General features: G+C 30.1%; 2 protein-coding genes across 3 annotated transcripts in view; both read right to left on the minus strand.

The window, feature by feature from the left end:
* The window catches only part of LOC145191235 (protein ECT2-like), a 72053-nt gene that overhangs the window by 23511 nt on the left and 28755 nt on the right, over nucleotides 1–19787 (minus strand). For both annotated transcript variants that reach the window (XM_090067700.1, XM_090067699.1), the window contains exons 9-15: nucleotides 19223–19546; nucleotides 18739–18861; nucleotides 16344–16412; nucleotides 16008–16118; nucleotides 15840–15936; nucleotides 12316–12397; nucleotides 11997–12075 (exon numbers count right to left, since the gene is read on the minus strand). In XM_090067700.1, the coding sequence (XP_089923826.1) occupies nucleotides 11997–12075; nucleotides 12316–12397; nucleotides 15840–15936; nucleotides 16008–16118; nucleotides 16344–16412; nucleotides 18739–18861; nucleotides 19223–19546 (885 nt within the window). The remainder of the gene's footprint in view (nucleotides 1–11996; nucleotides 12076–12315; nucleotides 12398–15839; nucleotides 15937–16007; nucleotides 16119–16343; nucleotides 16413–18738; nucleotides 18862–19222; nucleotides 19547–19787) is intronic.
* LOC149881905 (E3 SUMO-protein ligase ZBED1-like) lies at nucleotides 494–10791 on the minus strand. The gene is made up of 2 exons (XM_090067701.1): nucleotides 9032–10791; nucleotides 494–1443 (listed from the first exon to the last, which is right to left on the minus strand). The coding sequence occupies exons 1-2, from the start codon at nucleotides 10277–10279 to the stop codon at nucleotides 586–588; spliced, it is 2106 nt and encodes a 701-aa protein (XP_089923827.1). The 5' UTR covers nucleotides 10280–10791; the 3' UTR covers nucleotides 494–585.

Below are 19787 nucleotides of genomic sequence, written 5' to 3' on the forward strand. Positions count from 1 at the left end.
AAATATTAACACAAGTAACTTTTTTTTTTTTACTACAAACAAGTCATGCAATACTTCTTAACATGACCTGCACAGTCATCAGAGAAATAAACAACTTACAGAATATCTATTATTTTCTTTTTCCTGCTTATTTCCATGGTAAAAGAAAATAATATAAACTTTTCTCATAAATAAATATTGAATGAATGTTATGTTGAATGATTGCTTTTTTTGGAAATTTCTAGAGACCGTCGATTCGTTACTGTTTATCGGTTCGCAGATTGTGCACTGAATTATCTATGCTAAACGGTTCAAATTACTTACGGATTGATTTAATCCGAAAATAATGTATCGGAAAAAAATTCGTTAAAATTTTTTCGGATTGCATTCCGATTCGATACTTTCGGATCGGATTTCGGATTGAAAAATTTTTTTCAAATTGGAATCCGAACCGATATTATTTTTACGGATTTATACGGATGCAGAATAAAAAATCCTTTTGAAATAAGATTCATTTTTATTTATTTTTAATATTCAAATATTCAATGAAACGAAATGACTTCCTTGTTAAGAAATAAAAAAAGTCAAAATCACACTGAAAGTTAATCATTTTCCAAATTCATTTCCTGGCCACACAATGTCTTGAATTTCACTGAGTTGCTTAGTGTTTTCTTTCATATATACCAACATCTCAACCTTTGAGATTGAAAGATTGGTTCTTCTAGAGCTGTATATATTCCCTGCTGTTGAGAAAACTCTTTCAGATGTTGATGATGCAGCAGGTATACAGAGGTTTTTTCTGGCCAACCTTGACATTATTGGGTAAATATACTGGTTTTGTTTCCAGAATTCTAGTACATTTGTATTTGCTGGAACTGGTTTTGAATTCAAATACCCCTCAATTTCAGCAGAAATGGCTTTCTTGGAGCTTGTTTCACCTCCAGGACTAATGTATCCTGCACCAAACACTTTCTTCCTCAGTTGTTCAGTGAAATCAAAGTCGTCATCATCTTTATCATCCAACATTGAAGGGGAATGAGTGCTTTGGCTAGCCAAAATTTCTTTTTTTGACAGCTCTTCCATAGCTTTCTTTACTGCAGTTTTGACTACTTCAAATTTTCCCCCCTCATCCACAAAGCACATGCCCTTGCTGTTAGGATCTAAAAAATGAGCTATAGAGAATTTAATATTCATTAAATCCCCTTCGAATCTTTTGTTTAGATCTTCATTGAAGTAGTGAGCAAGCTCTGATGACACCTCGGTTTTTGGCTTGATCATCTCCCTTACTAATCTTCCTCTGATGTTGTATAGGCAATTAATAACGGAACAGATGCTAACATTCTTTTCGCTGCTGCATTTCTCAGAGAACTCTGAGAAGCCTCTCAGAAGCCGGATAACAGATTGAATAGATTCCACTTCATCATCTGTTAGTAAAAGATCTGTCAACTTACAACCTCCACACACCTATCCAAAAATGGTCCCAACCTCAATTTTGAGGACCCAAAAAACGACCGATGGGGCATTAATCTGTAAGGTCTCAGTTATCACCAGATGTAAAAATTAAAATCTAATTTCTATAGCCAAAGGAGAAAAACACATTTAAAGTTTATAGCATTTTGCGCTACTCATCACACTTGGAGCCCCGTCGTAAATCTATTTTGTTTTTTTTTTCACTTTTGGGTTATGGAGTTTTTAAAATATATCAAAAACTCTTCACATATATGTGTTGGCTATAACCTGACAAAAAATGAGCTCTTTAACACTTGTGGTTTGTGTACAGAGACCTAAAGTATAGGGTATGGCACTAAAAGCCTCTTTAAAAAGAGACAACGGATGCTTTACGTTTTTAATCTAACCTTATTATCGACTATGGAAGTTTCAAAATTTAATAGAATGAAGCCTTGGCATTTATCTTTCAGGCAAAAAAATAGAAGCAAGATATCTTTTATCTGTGCAAAGATATAGCTCTTAAAGTAGGAATCTCGCCTTTGAAAAAATGGCCAAAATATAGCAGCTTTTTGTGGTTTTTATGCTTTTTAAAGATTCAAAGTTACATCAAATGACTAATTTAGTAACAACATCATGTGACTAGTGGATATGGGGTTCTATGGTTGTTAGACTTCACATTTGTGTGTACTTTGTCTGCAAAAAGAGTGCTTTTTTTGTCCAAGTTTGTATAAAATATGGGGAAGAAAACACATAGAGGAATTTTTTCTAATTATTCTGAATTTAAAACACATAAAAACCTCTTTATATTTTAGTTGTTAAATCCACAGGTTTGCTTTGTTGTTTTTGTTTAAAATTATTGAACAAATATTGGAAATACACACAATAATGAAAAAAAGAAATATCTCTATACTGAAATGGGTTTTAACAAGATATCAAACATATGAAAATCCCATTTGAACTTAATCTCCCATTGTAAAAACACATACATACAGACATGAAATGATTTCCTTTAAAAAGAAATTGCTGTATGGTGGTGTTGTGATGTTTATTACTTTTTCTTGAAATTGCTCTTAGATTTTTTTATTTAGTACTTGCAAAAAAAGATATATACTTCTGATTAATTTTTTGAAAACTTATGATATTTTATGAAAATATAAATAAATTGATACAGTGTATAATATAAACAAATATTTTAGACAAGAATGAAATTCTAAGAAATCACTGTTTAACTGTTTAAAAAAAAAAGAATTCTTTAAAAAATCTATTTCAAAGATGCTTGCTGCTATAGTCAATAACACATTTCAGTAACTGGCCTTCATACCAGGGTGATCAGGGTTTCTTTTGTACCTAGCCCATTGAGCACTGAAGATTGAATGTAAGGCTTCTGTTGATTGCTCACTAAAAATGCCCAATGCTGTACCCTTTAGAGTAATAAATTCAGGAACATGGTAGAACACTGCATGGGTTTTTGGAGTGACTGAAACTGGGAGTTGAAGGTATGAATTCTTAAAGTCTTTGATATGTTGAATATATTCAGTATTTAATGTCCTTCCAAAACAGGAGCTAACAACACACTTAAAATGTTGGAATGTTTTCACAAAACCAAGCATATGGTCTGCCTTTTCTCTTTCAGTAATTCTTTGCAAAACATCTGTTTTCATCAAAAGCTTATGACAATCATTTCCAACAAACTCTCGACCATGATAAGGTTGTAATTTCAATTTGAGAAATAATGGCCAATCTTTGCTTTTAGGCCATATCTTTAGCATTGATTTGTAAAGATGATTTACAATTCCAAGGAGAAGGTGAAGTTCCATTGGGGGAATAAACTCAATAACTTGTTTGACATCTTCTTGGTCAAACAATGGGTTATGAACAACATTATGAAAATCCTTTGCACACATTTTTCCATTCTCTTTCTCAATGAATGCTTTGTACTGCATCCTAATGGATTTGAAGTTTCTTGGAGTTCCCTGTTCTTTGAGGTCACTAGATTTAACATCACACCAACAGCAAGGGTGTTCGCTTGAGTGAGACTGAATGACACAGATGATATTGGCTAACTTCATGTCACATACAATAAAGAAAGGCACATCAATTTTCCCAAATAAACTTAAAATTTTTTTGACATTTTCATAAGTTTCTGAAACATTTTTTCAGAAACTTATGAAAATGTCAAAATTGGCACTTGTTTCTTTCCCATGTTCTACAGCCAGTAAGCTTTTGTCATTTGAGGCTGAACTTGTTTTGACATTTTGACATCCACCATTGGAGATAACACTCAAGCTGAACTTGAGGAAAGATCCTCCACCATCAATACCTAGTTTGATGAGAGGCGGTGAAGTGATTACTCTAACTCTGAGAATTGTGTTATAAAAATCCCCTAAACTCTTGCAGTGAACAACCTTTGCCAAATAATCAGTTTTTGTTGATGGCCTTGTAAGTGAGATTTTGGAAACTTTGAATAAACTTTCAACTTTTTGATCAGCCATTGTAAAATTTTCCCTAAATTTTGTTTCAACAATTTTTAAATTTGTAGTCTTGTTTAATGTTACAGCCAGTTCTTGCATCTTTTTATTTGAAAGACCAGTATTGATTTGAACTTGAACCATGTCCAAAGTAGTTAGAGAAGTTCTTGATATGCACTGAGCTCTGGAGGGACCTGGAATGATTGTTAAAGCTCTACCTCTTTCTCTGCTCAACCTTATAGTGCCCTGTGGAGAAGATACCTTTTGAGTTATTACAGAGGACGCAATTTATTCAGCAGTTATGGAATCAGTTGCTATCATTTTCTTTAAGTTTTCAAACATGGCGGCTTGTGAACAATTATTTGTTATTCCTCTTTTGACTGCACTGAGACAGTTTGAGCATAGCTTATCAAAGCTACTTGATGATTTTTTCAAATCTTGATCGGTTGAAAAAGTGAGCTTTGTAGAATGTCCTTTTAATTGGCCAACCTGGCAAATTAAACAATTACAAGAATCAAATCCTCTGGTCTGTGGTCTAATAATCACTTTGTTAAAGTGATGTAGCTTGGGAAGAGGCAAGTTTCTATATCCTTTGCCATGTTTTTGTACCATTGCTCTGCAGGAATTGCATATCCCCAATGGAACTCTATCATCCTTAAAATCAATCAAATTTCCAGAAAAAATACCTAGTATTCTTTCCTTGTTGAAATCAGAAATATGCCTGTCACATTTTGAAAAACAAAAGAAGCATACAGATTGCCGACAATCTTGATGAGTTTTTCTTTTATATGGCATTTTAGTGCTTAAAAAACTGATCTTTGAAAAAAATATTCATTACAAGCTTGTGTTGATAAAAAATCTTTTTAGTTGTTTAGACTGTTGACTGCTTAAATGTAATTACTTTGATGTTGTGGCTTTTCCCAGAAATAAGAAACATTTGTTTACACATTTTTAAATAGTCGAAAAAAACTTGGCCAAAGCAATGAAAGATTTTAGGAGATACTTCAATACAAGAAAAAAAGCACAACAAGGTTATACATATTTGATTTAAATAAAAAAAACTTGATTCTAGCATTAACTTTGAAATTATTTTATGAATTATCAATTAATTTTGAATTTACAATTCTAAAGTAATTTTTACAATATGAAAAAAAGTTTTTATTATATCCAATATTTGTTCAATAATTTTAAACATAAGCAACAAAGCAAACCTGTGGATTTAACAACTAAAATATAAAGAGGTTTTTATGTGTTTTAAATTCAGAATAATTAGAAAAAATTCCTCTATGTTTTTTCTTCCCCATATTTTATACAAACTTGGACAAAAAAAGCACCAGGCTTGCAGAGCCGGAGCCAGAGCCGGGAGCCGAGGATCCGATAGTTTTTGCAGGAGCCAGAGCCGGAGCCGAGAAAAACTAGTAGATCCCGGCTCTCAAAAAAATTTTGAACTGAACAAATTTTTTTTTTTTTTTAATTTTAGATTAATTTTTGACACATTTTTTTAGCGACCTCTGCACTTCATTCAAGAAACTTAAAACTCAAAATTCTCTAAGTCTCTAACAATTAATTCATATACAATAAAATTACTTACAAGTTTAGTCTAAAAATAAATCTCAAAAAAATGGCCGCCACCATATATTTGCTTATATTGTTTTTTTAAATTTTTATTCTTGTGAAATGAATGGAGTGCCATATTTATTCTTATCTTCTGTCATTTTTTTTTCATTTCAAAATTATTCAATGACCCAAAAATAATCTTGTATTTTTCTTTTCTTCTCTTGCAATATTTATATAAAGTTGAATATATATTTGGAATTTTTCCGCGATTTCTGTTATTTGTAAATTGCAACCATGAGTGATAAAGTAGAAGACGAGAGGTTATATGATGAACTGAAATGGTTTGCTTATCGCGAAGAGGACGAAGTGTTTTTTTGTCAAGTTGAGATTAGTGTAGGGGAGGAAGTCAGCAAACTTTGCGGTGCAACATGCAAATGCAGTACGAGGGAAAAGAGCAACGGAAAAAAAAACCCACCGCCAACATGAAACGCCATTTTGGTCAATAAACATTCAACATTTTTGACAAAAATTGTTGAGGCAAGAGAGCAGAAACTGAAGAAAGAGAAGGCCGAAAAGGAAAAGAAACGCACCTCATCCGTTTTTGGAGGAAATCAGGGTTTGACTAGTGAGACGAGAAAAGTACAAGCACCCATCGATCGCTTTCTCAACAAAGTTACCATCACAATTTCGAAAGAGGACTTCAAGGAAGGCATGAAGATGACGATTCTTAAAAACGGCGCTCCCTTTAACCTATTCAGCAGTGAAGGAATCAAGATTTTGACTGGCGATTCGGCAAAACATTTTGGCTTGAAAGTCAACCGGGATTCTGCTCGAAGTCAAATCATGCCTTTGGCTCAACAAAAGCGGGCTAAGTTAAAAACCAATCTACAGGGAAAGCTGGTTTTTCTGAAAGTCGACGGAGCTTCAAGACATAATCGAAGCTTTCTTGGCGTCAATGTGCAGTTCTTCATGGATAGCAAAATCAAGAATCTCTTGAAGGCCTGGTGGAATCGTATGGCATCAGGAAAGAAAATGTCCTCGGAATTACGACTGATAACGGATCGAACATGGTGAAAATGGTTGGAGACTTTGGAAAGACAGATGAAGAAGGTGACGTCACTGACGAGTCTGCTGAAGAACTTGCTGGCGTCAAAATCGAAGAAGAACTTGAGGTTGAAATTGAAGGTGATCTACCGGATGCTTATATCACTGACGACGACGACGACGTGTTTGAACAGCAGAGGCCTTACTTCAACGAAATATCGGAAAACATGAGCACCGTTAATCTGCAACGTTGTGGTGCTCACACCTTGCAGCTGGCTGTTAAAGACGGTTTGGAAAAACGAGGCATTAAGTCTCTGGTTGGCAAAGCTTGAGATGTAGCAAAAGCTTGTCGAACGTCGAAAGCAGATGGTCCAGTACATTCAACATGCTCAACCAACTTCTTAAGATGCGTGATGTCCTGAATGCACTGAAAGCGGAATTTAAAACCCGTGACTTTACGCTTCTAAATTACGAGTGGAAGCAAATAGAGGAACTTGCAAAAATCCTCGAGAAACCGGCAGTCACAACTCAAAAATTCCAGAGTCAGGATCTCACGCCTGGGAACTTTATTTACATTCAGGAAATTCTGAAGGAGGAGCTAGTTTCTGGTGAATTCAAGACGTCTGATTTTGGGAAGAATATCAGGGATTCAATGGTGCATCGGGAATCACTTTAATTCGACAATCCCTTTTTTTGTGCTGCTGTCTTTGTAGATGTGAATATCAATGCCTTCTTGGAGAAGAGCAACAGATTTTTATCTCAGTTTTCAATCTATTATTTTTTTAAACGAAAATTGGAATTTGAAGTTACGTACTTTTAATGAAATTCAAAATACTGTTTCATTTAACTTTACTTTTTGACATTCTACTTTTCTCACTGCAAGAACATGATAGATTATAATTTGTTTGAAATTTAAAAACATTAAAAATGCTTTACAATATTTCAATTAATTGTTGAAGACCCTCTGTGGAAGATCCAGAAAAAGCTCAATGAGCAAAAGAAGTTCGAAATCGAGGGGAGTGGAATTGGTCTTCATGGAAATGACTCTAGCGAGAGTACTGGAAGCGGTTTGGAAAATGAAGAGGAATCCGAGGAAATGAGTCCCAGAAAAAGGATGCGAATTCGAATGGAACGTGCTCGGAAGCAAAAAAGCAAGCAGTCCAGCCAAGACGTTGTTAGTCATAAACGATTTGAGGAAAAAGAATTCCGAGAGGCTATTCAAAGTTTGCCAAAGCTTGCTCAACAGATCATGAAGAAAAAGTATGATGGAAATTCGAAGTGCAAAACTGTTTTGGACGAAATAAAGCTGTTTCCCGAGTTGATCCAGAAAGCATGCCTGATTGCTTCTGCTCTTCCTATGACGCAAGTCAGCGTGGAGCGGTTTTTTTCTGGCCTAAAATTTCTGACTCCAGACCGAAGAAGTCATATGGAATCGGATTTGATTGATAGCATGGTTTTTCTTCGAATGAATAAAGAGTACAGTTGACTTTTGAGTGTGTATTGACAGATTAAAAAAGAGAAAACGTTTTGAATTTGGAATTTGATGCTAAATAAATCAGTTGAAAAAATTTTGTAGAAATGACCAGGCAAAGGCATAAATTTGCAAGTACGAAATGAAAGGGTATATGAAAGGGACTGATTCTTCAAAAAAATGTAGTAGTTTATTTTTCATTCATTGAAAAATTTATGAATAGACGGCAAGGTATACTTTTAAATCTTATTCTTCTATTGACGTTATGAGGAGCCGGAGCCAGAGCCGAGTTTTTGCTGGGAGCCGGAGCCGGAGCGGAGCCGTGAAAAAAATTGGGCGGCTCCGCAAGCCTGAAAAGCACTCTTTTTGCAGACAAAGTACACACAAATGTGAAGTCTAACAACCATAGAACCCCATATCCACTAGTCACATGATGTTGTTACTAAATTAGTTATTTGATGTAACTTTGAATCTTTAAAAAGCATAAAAACCACAAAAAGCTGCTATATTTTGGCCATTTTTTCAAAGGCGAGATTCCTACTTTAAGAGCTATATCTTTGCACAGATAAAAGATATCTTGCTTCTATTTTTTTGCCTGAAAGATAAATGCCAAGGCTTCATTCTATTAAATTTTGAAACTTCCATAGTCGATAATAAGGTTAGATTAAAAACGTAAAGCATCCGTTGTCTCTTTTTAAAGAGGCTTTTAGTGCCATACCCTATACTTTAGGTCTCTGTACACAAACCACAAGTGTTAAAGAGCTCATTTTTTGTCAGGTTATAGCCAACACATATATGTGAAGAGTTTTTGATATATTTTAAAAACTCCATAACCCAAAAGTGAAAAAAAAACAAAATAGATTTACGACGGGGCTCCAAGTGCGATGAGTAGCGCAAAGTGCTATAAACTTTAAATGTGTTTTTCTCCTTTGGCTATAGAAATTAGATTTTAATTTTTACATCTGGCGATAACTGAGACCTTACAGATTAATGCCCCATCGGTCGTTTTTTGGGTCCTCAAAATTGAGGTTGGGACCATTTTTGGATAGGTGTGTCCAGAAACAGTAGGGTTCGGATTCTTTAGAGAATGCATCGCCGGAAGAAGATCCACCACAGACTCCATTTGATGGAGGTCAGAGTTCCATCTTGTGGGGCATCTCTGCACTAACTTTGTCCTGGAGTTATTTAAGGCTTTGGCAGCATTAACTAAAGTCATAGCTTTTTGAGAGGACTGGTTGAAGTGACCTACTAATTTTGTTATTTTGTGGTTGAGAATTGACCATTTTGGATATCTTTTATCATCAACAGCACCACTGACAACTAGATTTAGACGGTGGTCGACACACCAAATTGTACTTTGAACTCCAATTGATTTCCTAACACCTGCTTGGACATTTGCTGCACCGTCGATTTTTATCCAGGCTTTGACTCCAAAATCAAGTTCAAGTTTGTTGATAGATTCATTGAGTTTCTTGGCAATATTGTCGCTAGTATGTTGTTCGGGGAAGTAGGACATTTCTACCAAGAAGCGCTTTAATTGGAACTTTGAATCTATATAGTAGAGTGTAAGGCTCATGAAAGACAAATTGGTGTGATCAGTGGTCCACACATCGGATGTAAAGGCCACTCCATCAAGATTTGACTTGTCTGTATTGAAAATGTTTTTTACTTGTTCCTTGATGAATTTAAAAAGGAGAGGAATGTATTTTGTAGATATATTCTTTGCTGTAATGGCTCTGAATTGACCGTTGGTTGCAGTTCTCATCATCCGGGTGAATGCGTCAGTTTCTACAATAGAAAATGGTTGAGTGTCCTCAATCACCCATTTAGTAATGTCAACAACAGTTCTTATTTTATTGATGTCAGTAACTTCCCATTCAGGTTTGGTAGCCTGTTTTCTGCCTTGCCATGTCTGTGTGTTGGAAATGTCACAAGTTCCACTTGGTCCAGACTGTGGCGATGCTAGTGTATCTTTTTGTGTCTGTGGACATCTCCTCTTTTTTCCTCTTTCTTGTGTTTGTTCAAAATCTGAGTCTTCAGAGGCAAGCTCATCAAAAATGTCTGGTATTGTTGATTTTTGCTTATCTTTCCTTTCTAATTGTTTATATAAATTCAAGTGGACTCTTTTCAAATGGTTCCTTAAAGGACTTGTGGTGCTTTTGTTGATTAAGTATATTTTGCCACAGGCCTTGCATTTTGCCTTGTTTTCCTCCACATTGTTGAATTCCCAAATATTAGAAAGCTTAGGCATCTGAAAAGAAAAAAAAAGTGAAATAAAAAAAAAAGAAACGAACCGGATTAAGTTTGCCATATCGGATTGGAGGAATATTTCGGATTATTTATTGAATTTAAAATCCACAAAAATGGATCAGATTGTTAATAAGGATTACTTTTCGGATTAAAAATTTGAAAACACGGATCAAATCACATTTTCGGTTTACAGACTTTTTATTGAAATATTTGCCTCAATATTTCCTTAATATTTGCCTCAATAAAACATGATACAGTTTCCGAAAAATAACTCATTATTTATTAAGTTATTTGAAAATTTTCCTTAATATTCGTCTTAACAATAAATGATATTTTAGAGGCATGCATAAAGTTTTCAATAAAAGAACTAATTATTTGCATTTATTATCGAAATGAACGTAACAATTTTTCAAACTAGTTTTTATCTCTATTTCTATTTTTATTTCTGTTAATATTTAAGTAGAAGAAATATAACAATACAAATTTTATCGGACCAATCCACTAATTGAAGCAATCTGCAAAGCGAAATAATTCGCAAAGGAATTCGATCCACAAAAAAAAAAAAAAAAAAAAAAAAAACCCGCAAAAATTCAGTTTGAAATATTCTTAACTTTTAAATGAAATTAATATAAAAATGGCTTACCGTAATAAATGTAGGTGAAGAATAGTAGACTTGATCTGTTGAACGAATTGTTGTAGGTTAAGATTTCCAAATAGGACTGATTAAAATTAAAAAAGAAATCCACTATTTATAGGACGCGCAAATAATAAAAATGTAATTTTTTTGGACCACACCATTTAATGGTGACGCAAACGGAATGCAATTCGTATAATTCGCTAAGTGAATTAAAGTTAAATTGATTTGTAAGAATTTTTCGGATTGATAATCTGAACAGCGAAGTGAATCCGCAAAAAAAAAATTCGCCAGTGGTTCGTAAATTAGTTTTTGAATTATTAATCTGAAAAATTTTTACAAACTGACTGTTTTAATCTGCAAAATACGTCGGATTGGCTTTTTGCGGATTTTACAAACCGAATCGGCGGTGCCTAGAAATTTCAAGCTTGATCTTGTACAATAAACTTATAGTTCTCAACAAAATTTATAAGAATTAAACAAGACTTTATAATAAGGCACAGGTTAGTATTTTTATTCTGCGCATTTTTTAACTGCTTCAAAAAAATATTTAATAAATTTCATCATCTTGACAAATATTTTATTCATAAACTGAATATACTTTTTAAAAACAATTTAAAAGTATGTATTGTTTTTAAATTCTACCTGTATAGAAAAATGTAACAGAAAACACCTTAAAACTTTTTATACTTGTAAGTTATTATATATCTGCTTTAAGACTGTGAAGTTTGGTGTTGATTAGATTTCAACCATTTAATTCCTCTCAAAAATATTTATAAAAAAATTATTTTATAGTAAGTGGCTTAAAAGTAAATAATAAGTGGGAATATTTGATTTTCAAGTAAAACTTTTGGATTTTGCATTTTAAAAAAGCTTCATAACTTAATGAGTAACATTACTCTTGAATTTCACTATTTATGTAGTGCTAAGAGTACCTATTACAGGTAAAAAAAAAAAAAATAAATAAAAAATGGTAGAGAAAAAGCAAGCCCCATAACTTCTAAAATACATAAAATTATGCTAACATATTGTTAACATAATTATCTACCTTAGTGCAAAGAATATAGAAATTTCTTAATATGAGTTGACACCTATGCCTAATTGTTATTTAAAATAAAACAGGAAATTGTTTGACAAAACATACCGGACAATTATCAACTTCTCTCATAATTTCAAACATTTCAACTTGATGTTCGGTTTTCCTTTTATCTTCATTAATATGCCTATAATAGCATTTTCTGCATATAATTATATTTCATATGCAAATCAATAAATATTATTTTTTTAAAGAGGAATACTTTACTTTTTGAGAACAATTTTAATAATAACTTTTAGAAAGACCATTTTCAAAGAGATTAAGATACTTTAAAGAGCAAGAAATTAACTACAAACAGAAAAGTCATGTATCAAACTCTTCTATGAAAGTATCATATACATAAAAAATCTACATAAAAAAATCTCACGTAAGAACATTTTTGATTGAGTCCACTGCTTGCTGTAAATGCTTATAATCAGGATTCGATTCTGGAGTCTTCTTTAAAATATCTTTAAAAATAAAATTTTATTGAACAAAGAATTCTGACATTATTGTTGTAATTGAAACAAAAAAAACAAATTTTTTTTGTCTGTAAGAAAGAGATTATGAAAGAGATTAACAACCAGAGTTTAAATGCCATTTGGTTACTTTGTAGTCATGGAACAATATTCATGGAAAATGAGAAAGCTTGTGATTAGAACAAAGTAATGAAATAAAAATCCTAAGTAGTTAAGATACAAAAACATTAGTATAATTATCAATAGCAATTGATATTTCATAAAGAAACATACAAGGTTTAAATTAAAAATCTTACTTCAACACAGCATGAGTGATGGGATAAATCATAAATACATTTTATTATTATCATTATTACTATTATTACTATTAGTATTATTATTATTACTATTATTATTATTATTATTATTATTATTATTATTATTATTATTATTATTATTATTATTATTATTATTATTATTATTATTATTATTATTATTATTATTATTATTATTATTATTATTATTACTATTATTATTACTATTATTATTATTATTATTATTATTATTATTATTATTATTATTATTATTATTATTATTATCATTATTATTATTATTATTATTATTATTATTATTATTATTATTATTATTATTAGTATTATTATTATTATTATTATTATTATTATTATTATTATTATTATTATTATTATTATTATTATTATTATTATTATTATTATTATTATTATTAGTATTAGTATTAGTATTAGTATTAGTATTAGTATTATTATTATTATTATTATTATTATTATTATTATTATTATTATTATTATTATTATTATTATTATTATTATTATTATTATTATCATTATTATTATTATTATTATTATTATTATTATTATTATTATTATCAAAAAGTTTGAAAACCTAAAGTTTTAAGCAAATTTTGTAAACAAGAATGTTTTGAAATACTGAAAGTAATAAATACTTTAGCTTATACCATAATCAGTCATTTTCTCATTTTAAATGTGAATGATTAATTTTATCAAAATTATGTATAGTTGCAATCACAAAGATGAGACCACATCTTTTTTATAACTATTTAAAGCTTGAAAATTACTGTTACAAATTGATGAAACTTAATGGTATGTTGTTGTTAGTATTACTTTGTTGTTAGTATTGATTTTGATTGTTTTTATTTTTTTTAGTTGTACTTTACAACTTTAAAAACATTTAGTGGAAATTGCATGGATCATAATGATGTAATAACTAGATTGAAGTGAAGAAAAATTACTTTTCACAGTTTTCATTAAATGATAAATTTATTATATCAGTACTTATTTGGGTAGCTTTGGCAAAATTTTGGCATGGAGTCTACAATCTTACTGAGGACATCATCTTATTTCAGGGGTCAATCCTATAAATACATTTTCAACCTAATTTTATGCTGAAATCTAAGACTTTTTACGCTTTTTTGTAGATTGAAAAAAAAACAAAAAAAAAAAAACAGATCCTATAAAAAATTTACTCAAATTTCTTGTGTAACTCTAATCCAAATTTTTTACACAGGTCACCATAAAATTTCACTCAAATTTTTTACACAGGTCACCATAAAATTTCACTCAAACTTGTAAAAATATATATTTGAAGATTGAAATGGCTGTTTCTAGATGTCAGTGATATGTTATTTTGAAAGTAAACAGAATTTGATGACCATTCTTTAAAATTGAATTAATTACAAAGGTCAGTTTTGATTTTGTCAGAAAATGACTGATAGGGCAGTGACTTGGTTTTTGCGGCTCAAAGGCCTAAAAAAAGAGAATCCTGGCAGGTAATATAATTTCAGCCATATTCTTTCATTTTTATTGCAGAAAATGCATAAGAGTTCTGCTATATATTAATAGCAACTGTAGATAACTTTTTAAAATAAATTTGTCCAAATAGCAAAATATTTCTTGATTACTGTTAAAAAAGCTGACATTTATATAAAAGACAAAAAATCAAATAGTAGTTTTATCAACTTAAATAGAGGGAAATTAATGAAGATGGCAATGACAAAATGCTTCAGGAATGTTACTGGGTACCAAGAACTATTCTTGATCAGTTGGAAGATTCTTTTATTGTTAAACTAAAACTAACCCTAACTTTTTATTAAACAATAGTGATCGATTGATAATATCAATTATGTATTGATTTGTAGGCTTTTACTATTTAAATTTATACTATTCATTTATACTGTTTTTTTATTAACAAGCTGACCTGTTTATACTAAAAAGATAAGCCATTAAGATTATATTAAGATTTTTTCTGGCAATGTGCACTCTATTGTTTTAAAGCTGTTGCTCTAATGACATTTGTAGATTGAGAATGTTGGAAGTTTTGTGATAGCAAGTAAAATGTAAGTTTGGTGAAATCTCTTTTGATCACATAGCACAAGTTTAAACTTTCAAGCTTATCTTAGATGTCTTGTATGCATTTTCAGATCTTTTAAGATGATAAATTTTTAAATCTATACTAGCCTTTTTAAAAATCAATAACAATAAGGGTCTTGTTACTTCTTAATTAAGTTTCAGTTTTACAAAGTTGGTCTTGGATGATTCAAGTCTTTACACGACAAGACCAAGATGGTCTTGTGTTGCTTAGTCTTGTCTTACAAAGTCTTACTAAAAAATGCTACAAAAATACTTTCTGATTCCAGATGCAGACACTATATCACAATAAATGTGGCACAAAAGAATTATTCAGAAATCTATGCTGCAACACACATGTTCACAGATGTCTAAAGATGTTTTTATAACTATTCCCATAGAGATCATAGTTGTGTTAACTATGATTTTTGTGCCTATACCAGTTTTAGAACTTTTTATAGGAACACTTCTTGAAAATAGCACAGTTACACCAGATTTAAGATTTTAAATTGAACTTTGAATTTCAACCTTTTGCTTTTAGATGTTGCATGTAAAATTACAAATCTTTTACTTTAACAAAAAGGTTAACAATGTTAAACCTAGTTTTAAAATTTTTGAAACAACCCCAGAACATTTCCAATACAATACATATAACATAATTCAATTTTATTTTGATCAATCTAATTTCTCCTATTTCTGATTCAATTTAGTTTTGATTGAGATTTTTTCTATACATTTTTTATTATACTATATTACATTACACTATATATAAAATTTTCAAGTTCTTTTGTAACAATATCATTGCTTTACATTATTGTTTTTACACAAACAAAAAATTTTGTACTCAGCTTTTATAGAACATTAACTTCACATTAAATTACTTTTATCAGTTTTAATTAATTCATCCAAAAATTTACATTTTTATTGACTTTTTTTAGTTACAATCAAAATATACAGAATGGTATTTATGAACTAGATAGATCAAACGAACCAAACATGAATGATTGGTAAATTAAGCATGACTATTGCAACAAGTAAAAAAAAAAAAATACCATTAATTAACAAATTCATAGAAGGGATTCTCTGTACAGGACGAATAAGCAACTCAGTTAAACTTTGACGACCACAATCTGGTTTTGTCAAGCAAATCTAAATAAAAATAACTGCATTAAAATCAAATAAAGATATTGCTAAAAAACAAAATCTCCAAAGAATTTTACCTTTAGGAAAGCATGAAACCGTGGCCTTTCCTTATCACATCTCATAATAGTTTCTTTTATCATTTCAAAGTAGTTGACAAAATTTGGATATACTTTGATCATATTGTCTACCTAAAGATAGTTTATAGCAAACTTACAGAAGAGCTTTATGAAGGTTACTCTAGATAATATAAATTTATCAATAGTTTAAAAAACTTACTATAGATAACATTAACATCAGTATGACTTTTATATGCAGATGTGCTTTTCTAAACCCTAAGCATTGTTTTAAAATTTCCACTTATTAGCTAATTGCCAAAATGAGGCAATTAGTAAATATATATCAAATAAACTTACACAATCATTAACAGCTTTTCCTATCAAAACTTCTTCATTCCAACTTTCAATAAGTTTGTCAATTGCAATCTAGAATCAGTGTTAATATTAAGATGCAAGCAAATAACTTATCATGTCATAATTTCTGCTTTGAAGACACACAGAAAAAAATGCAACAACGAAAATTTGCTGATGAATAATTTGAATTACTTTATAAAAGCAAGTTTTATAGATAAACTAAAATGATCCAAAATCAAGTATTCTCAACTGGCACAGAGCCAAGTCATATGAGAACATTTTGATTATTGGAACAACTTTGAAACTTTTTGACTTTCGACTAGATCAATTACTTTATTTTTTAAAGTCAACGAAAATCGACTAATACTTTTAAAATTGAGTAAGCCGACTAAAAGTCAGTTTAGCCGAAATATTTGAATAAAAAGTTTTATTGTAATTATATACTTAAATGTTGCTTGACAATTTATTTTTTAGATGCTATGAAAAAAAATAGAACTTTAAGAGAGTAAACAAAAAAATTAGGTGGTATATAATACTGTTATAATTGCACATGCTGTTATAATTGCACATTCTGTTATTATTCTGTTATTTCTTTGCTCGATTTTAATTTATCTAATCTATTAGATGAACTAAAATCGAATAAAAAAACAAAATAAAACGAAAGTTAGAATCACAAAGTAAAGGAAAAAAAACACAAATGGGCATTTTATATTATTTTTCACAACAGTTAAAGCAAAAAGTTAATAAAAAATTTAATTAATAAAAAACAGTGGTATAGATAGGTCGGGCAGATGGGGCTGCTAAACCATTTTTTGGGGTGGCAGATTTATAAATATTTTTCGCATCATGAACTGAGCAACAAAAACACATTGCTTAACATTTTGTTTTAAAAAGCATCAACTGGTTACTATGATGAGAAAAAAGAAACATATTAATGAAGTGGTGCTACATACAGTAAACTAAGAGTTAAGTTTATCTGACACAGCAAATTAGGTTCAATGCTCAGATATTTTGATTGAATTAAAAAACCGCTATGAATGATATTCTTATGCATAACTCAACCTTTATAAATAATTTATATTTACAAGATAAACTACTTATTAAGATAAGACTAATTGGTCAGCATCATAACAATATTAAAGGTTGAAAAAATTAAATCAAGTGAAAAAACAGAAATAAGGATGTTGGATGACTACCCGACTAAATCGACTTTTAGTTGATTCGTAGGAAACCCATAGTCGAATTAATCGACTATTCGATTTTTCAAAGTCTATAAATTTCAACCTTCAACTAATAGACTTTTAAATGATTTAGTTGAAGTTGATAACAACACTAATTTTGATTATTTGCATTAAAAGCATTTTAACTTATGTGCAGAACAATATTTTTCTCATAATTTGAAAACGAATAAATTATTTCAGAGTCTCTTGACTAAATTACTTTGAACCAATTTTGCGTAAGTTATTCTCACTATACAAAAATTTAGTTTTGATAGCATTTTGGGTAGTACTTTGCCAATCATTTTGTAGCTATGTTACTGAAATTCATATAAAATTATGTAAAATCCAGTGTAAAATTTATAATTTACTTCAATTTTTTTTCGGTTTACTCAGCCATTAGGAAACCTTTGCAATGCCAACTTGAGTAAAGGGCAGCAGCAAAAAAAAAACTATGCTTAAACAATATATTGTTCATATCTTGGTATAAATTTAAATGATGATGAGTGATGTTCAGTAATAAACATGAAAGTTGAAAACCAAAAAAACCTATTTTACTTGCATAGAACACCTGTTAAAACTTTGCACATTCTGAATTTTTTCAAGCAAGGTAGCATGTTATTTGCCATACGGACATGCAGGAATTAAAACAGAGTTGTTTATTTTAAAATTTGATGTTCTTCCCTGTTAACCTAACTACATTGTTATTGTTAATAGCAATCTTGTATATTTAAATTAAGCTTCTGCAAAAAACATTTTTAGCAAAATAATGCACCTCATAATACAGCAAAAACCAGAACCCAAGACTAAAGCATTGACATTTTAAGTTGGTCTGCAATTATCCCTAATTTGAACTACATACAGAATCTTTGAAAAGGAAGCGTATGAAATGGAAGCATTTGCATATCAATTTAGATGGTCAAAATACTGATTACTTAGTGAGTTTTTTAAATAGATTTTTCATTGTCCCTTAATTGAATTGTAGTCTGTTTTCTTTTTTTCTTTTTTTTTTTTTTGTCATTAATTTTAAACTTAAAAAAAACAAACAAACAAACAAAAAATTTTATCATTTTTTAATTTTAAAAAAGTATAGTTCTGTTCATAAATTATAAAAGTTTTAGGTTAAACAATCAAAATATTTTTTTACTACCACTCTACTTTGTACCAGTAAATTTAAATACCAGTAATTTCTTGTGAGTTTCTAAGAGTTCAGGAATAGAACCAAATATTGTTTTGATTTCCTCAGGAGCAAGCAAAGAACCACCACGCTGATTTGCTGAATCTTCTAGAGGTTCTTTAAATACCTATACAATAAAATATCGATACCAAGGTTAAATCAAATTAAAGTGGACGTTTATATCAAATACATATAGTTTTGAATAATAATAAAAAATTACTTTCAAATATAGATTATTTTAAGAAAATTCAAGGCCAACAACTTTTTTGCTTTCTAAAACATATGCACTAATAATCTCTTTATGCTCATTTTTTATACTATCATTCATATATGAAAAATTCAGGAGAAAGTTAGTGAAGCTGCACATTTACTTTTCAAAGATAGTCAGAGTAGATGAGTAATTAACAATTATGTAATGTTTTTAATATGTAAACACAATATACAACCAACAAAAATATAATAACATTAAAAATGTCAATTGTAATCACCTCAACAATTGTTTTAAGAACATCAACATAATTTCTCTCTGTCTGTTGAAGTTCCACACATCGTTGATAGCGTGCTGATAAAGGCTGAATAGATTTCTCTAAAGCCTTAACATCTGGAGAATCAATATGAGATTGAAATAAAGGAGAACCTATAGAAGATTCAAAAGTTGCTGAAGATATAGTTGATAAACGACCATCTCTACTATGCCTTTTATTAGCACCATATGGAGAGTTTGGGGACAACAAATCACTGAGATCAGATGCATTTAAATATTTTCTTTTCTTAATTCTTTGATTGGAAATACCAAGAGGTGTTCCTTCTTCCTAAGAAGGAATGTAAAATAAAAAAAATAAAATGAAATTAAAATCATACCTTTATCAAGTTTTGATTTAAAACTGTAAAAAAAAAAAAAATAAGGAAAAAGAAAACTTAAGGCACACGGCTGACATGCATATTTACCATTTCCTTTATTGAAAAAAGCTTTAATTAGATTTATAAACTATTATGAACTATTTTAGTCACTTGTTAGTATAAAGTAAATTGATATTATAACTAAATATCAAA

This window comes from Hydra viridissima, unplaced genomic scaffold (genome assembly GCF_058129835.1).
Source record: "Hydra viridissima isolate aposymbiotic clone 2 unplaced genomic scaffold, HvirCarnegie_v1 scaffold_11, whole genome shotgun sequence".
Lineage (NCBI taxonomy): Eukaryota > Metazoa > Cnidaria > Hydrozoa > Anthoathecata > Hydridae > Hydra > Hydra viridissima.